Raw genomic sequence first — 6,723 nt, forward strand, 5'->3', positions numbered from 1 at the left:
AAATCTTTAAGAAATATTGAAATTCGTTCAATTGATTGCTGCAAAAAAGAGTGCTTTATTATTTTCAACAAATTTAAAATGCAATACAAAACTTTGTAGAACTAAGAATATTGTATTAAAATTACCTTACTCAAAGGTTTGAAGTTCTATATTGCCAAATTAGTATCTTTTGAGTGTATGTGTTGTTATAGAGAATCATATAAAGGAATTTAACTAAAAAACGCAATAGAATCTACAACAGTTCATTGTAGCAAGAAAAGATGATAAGATAAATGAATATGTTTTATTATCAGAACTCATGCAACTACACAATTGTAACCAAACCAGAAAAGTTTAATGACTTGTTGAAATATGCAAAAAAGAAAGGAACAAAACCCAGAAGCAAAATAACTTCAAATGAACAACGCAACACGAAAGTGTCACTAAAAAATGCGGTAAAACAATCAAAAGAAACATTGAGTGTTTCAGTTTCACCTTGTATGGACCAGCAAAGTCTTTCAGTGAAAAATACAGAAATCTGAAAACAAATCCGGTAGAACTCAAGTCAACATCAGCTTCTTCTTCGCATCGACAATGCCTAATACAGAAATTGTTTCTAAGGAATGGAAGTACGGGCACAGACAAAATGTGTCACCCGAAGAGCAAATGCAAATAGAGAAAACTGACACTGTTCAATTTAATTCACAGCGGCAGCTTCAAGGGTTATTGAATCTAGTCTTCGTTCTTTAGGAGTCAGTCATTTGTAACTTCCGTTAAATTAGATTTTACTTTGGAATTAAAATTAAATTAGTAAGTTTAGGTTTGGTTAGATTTCAATTCTACTTTTTAAAATTCAATTTGGTTAACAAACTAGTTTTAAAATACAGTTTAGTTTTTAATTGAATCTCAAAACCAGTTCGGTTTTTTTCCCAGCCCTAGTAAAAACTATCTAAAACATATAGGACTAAAACGGCCACGATTTATATTATTAAATTAAAAGAGACAAGAAAAACTGAACATGAGTTAATTTTCTCCATACCATGGTCAAATAAGCAGAAATTAAAACACAAAAACACAACTTGATCCATGACTAACGAAATGGGAAGAAAATAAAAATAACCAGAAAATAAATAACATAACGAAAAACAAAACAAATATTAGCAAATGACTAATCACTAGTTTAACTACTCTTTTGAAGAATCTTCAAATGCTGGGGTGGATCCATTCCTTTCTAACAGAAGTTCTGAATTCACCTTTCCCTGTGCTGCATCTGCAGTAGCTGATTCATTCACCAATGTTGCATCAAGAGACTTGGGTAATGTAACTGAGCCAAATGTTATTTCAGTAGCCTTGTTTACCTGTTTTGAGCAAAGGTATTAAAAAAGTTGAATTTTTTGCTGAACAATTGGATTACTTTAGTTTGAAGATTTAATAATTTTAAGCAACTTCCTTAAGGGCTTTTCGAAAATTTACTTTTTTTATTTAGAAAAACATTATATTTTCATTTCTTATTTTAACTTTTGCTCACAAATCAGTCACCTTGTTTTTAGCCTTGTTGTTTTCAAATATTTGTACACAACACAGTGAAAACAACTTTTCTGATTTAACTGTTTCCAGTACAAATCTATGAAAATAGAAAAGAGAGCAAAAACAAAGCTGACAGATTAGTGATTAAAGTTGAAAACAGAACATGAACAAAGTTGTTTTCCACACCAGACAAAGCATATTAGACAGTGAAAATTAATAAAAGGCGGCACTGAATCAGAAATAAGTCAAATGTGGAATCTTGTCCTAATCGATGTGAGGCAACTGTTACCTGTTTCGGTAACAACTGGTGTTCCTTAGATTTTCTCTCCTGAGTGGCCTTTTCACGGGTCTCATAAAACCCAAAATCATCTAATATGGTTGTCTTGCTTGAATGCTCCTTGAAAATTTTGACAATTTGAATACCCTTCTCAAACTTAACCTGCAGAGTGACACATATATAAGCAATTAGATAAAAAAAAGTTGTTCATACTAGAGTATAATGAAACCAGCAACCAAGCAACTACCTCTTGAGTATCCCTGCTATTAGTTACAGGTTTGTTTTCATTGTTTTCCAAGGTTATGTGCCTTAACACACCATTTGGGATATCCTTTATGACATGCCACTTCACATTGAAGCAACCAGTCCACCTGTCCTGCTGCCAATATTCAACAGTTTTACCAAAATCAACGGGGCCGGTCATCTCTGCTAAACCGACAAATTGACCGCTAGTGTTGACCTGTATGGAAAAAATTGAATTAGCGAAAACAAGCAATTTAATAAAACCAAAAAAATCTAGGAGTTCATTAAGTGAATGTGGCATTTGATACTCACCGAAAATAACAGAAATATGGGACAGCCACCAGGTTTCTCCTTGGCTTCCTGATAAGCCGCATCCAGCTTTTTGTTACCGTTAGGAGTGCTTGCCCAAACACTATATTTTATGCTTTTATGAACATCATCCTCGCTATAGGATTTGATGACGAAAAATTTTGCGTCGGAATAATTCTCGGACAAATCTTCCCCATTGTATTGTTCTTTATTCGGGACCACAGGAACTTCTTTGTCGTCAGTTTTTGCTGGAAGGTTCTGTCCTTTGAGTAACAATGTAACAGGTCCAAGACTTTTGACGCTTTTAATATCAGAACTCTTGGCAGCTCTCGGTCCCTTATTTAGCTCACTGAAACCATCGACATTTTTCCTGGAATCGTTAACATAACCATTACCTGCAGCTCTAAACTTGTTATCAACAGAGCCTGTTCTAGATGTGTATGCAGAAGACCCATAACGAGAACTAGCCCTAAATGTGTTTCCATATTGGCTGAACATTGTGTTGCTAGGATACATCCCGTTCATGAATCCAGGAACTAGTTCCATCCCAGATGGATGTCTGGATCCATTAAAGTTCTGCAACAAAGAAATGATATTTGAGTTGAACTTTGAATTGATTTTACATGAAGAAGCAACAACTTTTAAATAGGGCAACCAGAGAGAACATGTTAAAGGACATAAAACATATGCAGGGGATACTAGATATCCTGACACCAATAATATAAAACGAATTTGTTTCATTAATTAAGAGCCTAGACTGCATACTAACTTTAACGTTGTAAATGTTGATTGGTGATGTTAAGGAACAGACAAACAAACAAAAACTCAATTATATTCAGTTTTGTCAATCACAGATCGCAGAAATTAGCTGTTTGTTCATATTCTGCAATGCAACACTGTTATAGCACTGTTACAGCCATATTATTTAACAAGATCATGTACTAAATTGTGTATCACATAACAATTGTGATGTGTTTAAATGCCGCAATGCTAAAGCGCTATAGCCGCTATTTAACAAGACTGGTTATATCAAGTTTACTAAGTTTGCATGTACAGTACAATTTCACTTAGGAAAACGATGAACAGTCTACCATACCACAAATTGTGGAAGTGGCTGAGTGTGTCTTTGATTCCTTTGAGATGAGAAATCTTTGACAGGCGCCACTTGCGAAGATAATCCAACCTTTCCTCCATGTTTGGACTGTCTATCAGAAACTAATGACACATCTGTAGGGACTGTTGACTGTGTACCATGACTACTCAATCTTGGACCTTGATATCCTGACAATGGAGCACAAGCTGGCAAGCTAGATGCTTGATAAGAATCCCTAGCATTCAAAGAGGAGTGCTGGGAACTAGTCATAAATGACTTCAACCCATTTTGGTTTGTACAATCACCGTTGGCCATGCTAACAGAGTTCCCTTTATTCATAACATTTGAAGGGACACGGTCCGCATTAACTCCAGTTGACATTTCCACTTGCGGAACACTGGTTTTGTTCGGAGCAAATGATGCATCAGCAGAAGTTGGAGTTTTGTAATAAGAACCAGGATACTGATACTGTTGCAGCCCATAGAGCTGGCCATCATGTTGAACTAACGGAGAGGAGGAATTCGGCGAAGCATATGTTCCATATGGTGTATATGGATAACTTTGATGATACATATAAGAGCAGTTATCCCCATACATACCCTGTTGATAGATCCAACGAGAAAAACATTTATAATGTGATTAGAGGGTACTCATTTATAAAAACAAAATAATTCAACATACAAAATGATAAGAAACAATCATAACCTAGTAGAACAGAAACATTAAAAACAACGAGAAAGATATGAAACTTCAAGAGCAGTGGATCAAACTATAACTATAAAGAGATAAAACTTCAAGTCTATAAACCAGCAAACAAGGTACTTACTTGAGCCATCCCTCCATCAAGGTTCACATAACTGGAGTAGGCATTCCAATCTCCTTGCCCGTCATAACCTGAAAAAAAAAACATCGCCAAGTAATTTTTCTAGAAAGGATAATACAAGTCTCAAATATTCAATCAATAATATCTGTATTTCTTTTGGCTTTTTAGGTCATCAGCATGTATTTACATATCGAAATTCATACAAACTTAACCAGCTTACCTTACCTCCATAAAAGTAAGGGTATCCATTTGGAACAAAGCATGGATTTGGATTGAATGGCTTGGCCGTCCCCTTAGTACCACTGGAAAAAACAGGTCCATTCTGCATAAAAATAAATGACAACAAAAAAACAGTCTTATATTTGAATATGTATTGACATGAGCATTTGAAAACTTCATTTAAAGTATCTTGATTATGCAACAATAATTAGGTAAAGGTGAGCTTGGAAGTAAGTGATTTACATTTTAAAATATCCATCTTGATTCTTCCTGAAAGGAAGTCATGTGGTGAAATTATGAATCTCAACCTAATGCAAAAAGTGCATTTTTAATGTTCACTCTACACTGCTTTAGGAGCAAAAACAATTTTGTTTTCAAGCAACTAAACACCATTTTTTTCACAAAATCATGTTTGGTGGACATGAAATGAGACCTTCTGAAACACACTTCAATATCTGACTCTCTAAATAAAAAACATATGCATCAGGAATAAGGTGATAATTACCTTCTTCACGGGCTCAGCATCTCCAACAACGGCCTTGGGCTGCGAATCCAGGGACAAATTCTGCATTAAACTTGCAGCGTCTATAGCAGTGAAGTAAAGGACAACAATCCACCTTTTATAACAAAACTATTTCATAGTAACTGAAAAAGACACCGCTTATAAACAACAAAACAAACTAACAAAATTTGAACAACAACAAGAAAATCATAAACCAAAAATATATTTCACTAAGAGAATCTATCTTAGAGAACACAACAATTAATTAACCATATTCATATATTTACAGTATATTGAAAAAAATAGCTTCAAATAAATACTAAAAAAAAAAGTTTAAGGCTGTTATGAATTTAACTAATAACAATCAGGTTACGGTTGTAAACTACAAATATTAAAAGCGAGAGCATTTAGTTGGATTTCAGGATGAAAGCAAAGAAATTAAGAAACCCTAAACATGCAAATAACAGCAACTCAACGAAGGCGAAAAAAAAAACCCACATAGGTAAAGTTAACATACAAGCATAGCATATAGAATTGAATAGAAAATATTGAAACGTTAGGTAAGGGCAGCACGGAAAAAATAAAAAATAAATGAAAAAAATTATAAAATATAAAAATGAAACAAAGAGTGAGAGGAATAGAGCGGAGTTTGGAAGCAAAGGATACTGTCAGAGGAAGGAACAGCAGCAGCCATGATCGAATTGAGAGAGTGAAGAATGAAAGAGTCGCCGCCAAGAGCGTGAAGTTTGGGGTTTTAGTGAGAGAAGAATTGAGAGAGAGATTTAAGGAGTGTGTGTTATTTATATACCCAACCAAACAAGGGAAATGAAATGAACCGCTTCAATTTCTTCAGGTAAAAATATGTGACGTAGATTTTTTTAGTAAATAGCTCTATTTTACCGCGTAATTAATAATATTCCGTAAAAAATAAGTGATTTATTTGAAGAAAACAAATAACTTAAAATAATTACTTATTTCAATTTTTAATCAAATATTTTTTATTATGTATTTATAGTGTTGTTATTATATTAATATCTAACAATTATAATTTAATAAAATTAATATTACATAGTTCAATTTAGTAATTTTTTTTAGGTTTATAGCTTTTTTTATATGTTACTTCCTCAAATAACGTCTACTTTACAATTTTTTATTTTATTTTTATTATTTTGATTAAAATAATTTAAATATTAATTAAAAATATTTTTTTTTGTTTCCTTTTATACTTTTAAGTTAGTTGAATTGTTAATTTTATATATTTCAAAACACTTTAAATTAAATAAACTAGTTCATGTATTTCAAAAAAAAATATCATCTAACTTATGTTTCATGCAACAAAAAATATATTGAAAAATGTCAAGTGCTCAAATGAATTTCGGTTATCTCTCAGATAATTTATGTAGTTGTGTGTATAATATATATTCGTTTACCAAATAATAAAAAGAGAAAAATATCATAACTTTTTTTTTCTTTCACTAGTTCAGGCATTTCATATGATGTATATACAATTATATAAAATTTTATCTAAAATGTACAGTTAAATAAATAAATCTCGATATTATTAAATTATATATCTTGATTCGTTTTTAAATTCAATAAATTATTTTTGTATATATAAATTTCATAAGGTATTTATTATTTTAAATAAAATTGTGTAAAATTTTAATGTAACATGGATCAAATTAATCAAATATGATTGTTTTTTTATTGCACAATTTTATATATCTATAAAGTAAAGTTATACATTGATT

At 32.1% G+C, this 6,723-nt stretch overlaps 1 protein-coding gene across 2 annotated transcripts; it reads right to left on the bottom strand.

The window, feature by feature from the left end:
- Positions 1-940: 940 nt before the first annotated feature.
- On the bottom strand, positions 941-5,796 carry LOC101504344 (YTH domain-containing protein ECT2-like). 2 transcript variants are annotated; one of them, XM_004493093.4, is made up of 9 exons: positions 5,639-5,796; positions 4,976-5,055; positions 4,477-4,573; positions 4,255-4,322; positions 3,432-4,028; positions 2,339-2,911; positions 2,031-2,243; positions 1,796-1,945; positions 941-1,337 (listed from the first exon to the last, which is right to left on the bottom strand). In XM_004493093.4, exons 1-9 carry the CDS (start codon positions 5,664-5,666, stop codon positions 1,164-1,166), a joined length of 1,980 nt encoding a protein of 659 aa, XP_004493150.1. In that variant the 5' UTR covers positions 5,667-5,796; the 3' UTR covers positions 941-1,163. The 2 variants fall into 2 exon arrangements, with proteins under 2 accessions (XP_004493150.1, XP_027188419.1); XM_027332618.2 differs by lacking the exon at positions 5,639-5,796 and having other exon boundaries at positions 4,472-4,573; positions 4,976-4,990.
- Positions 5,797-6,723: the final 927 nt, after the last annotated feature.

The sequence above is a fragment of the Cicer arietinum genome, chromosome 3, assembly GCF_000331145.2.
Source record: "Cicer arietinum cultivar CDC Frontier isolate Library 1 chromosome 3, Cicar.CDCFrontier_v2.0, whole genome shotgun sequence".
NCBI classification, from domain to species: Eukaryota; Viridiplantae; Streptophyta; class Magnoliopsida; order Fabales; family Fabaceae; genus Cicer; species Cicer arietinum.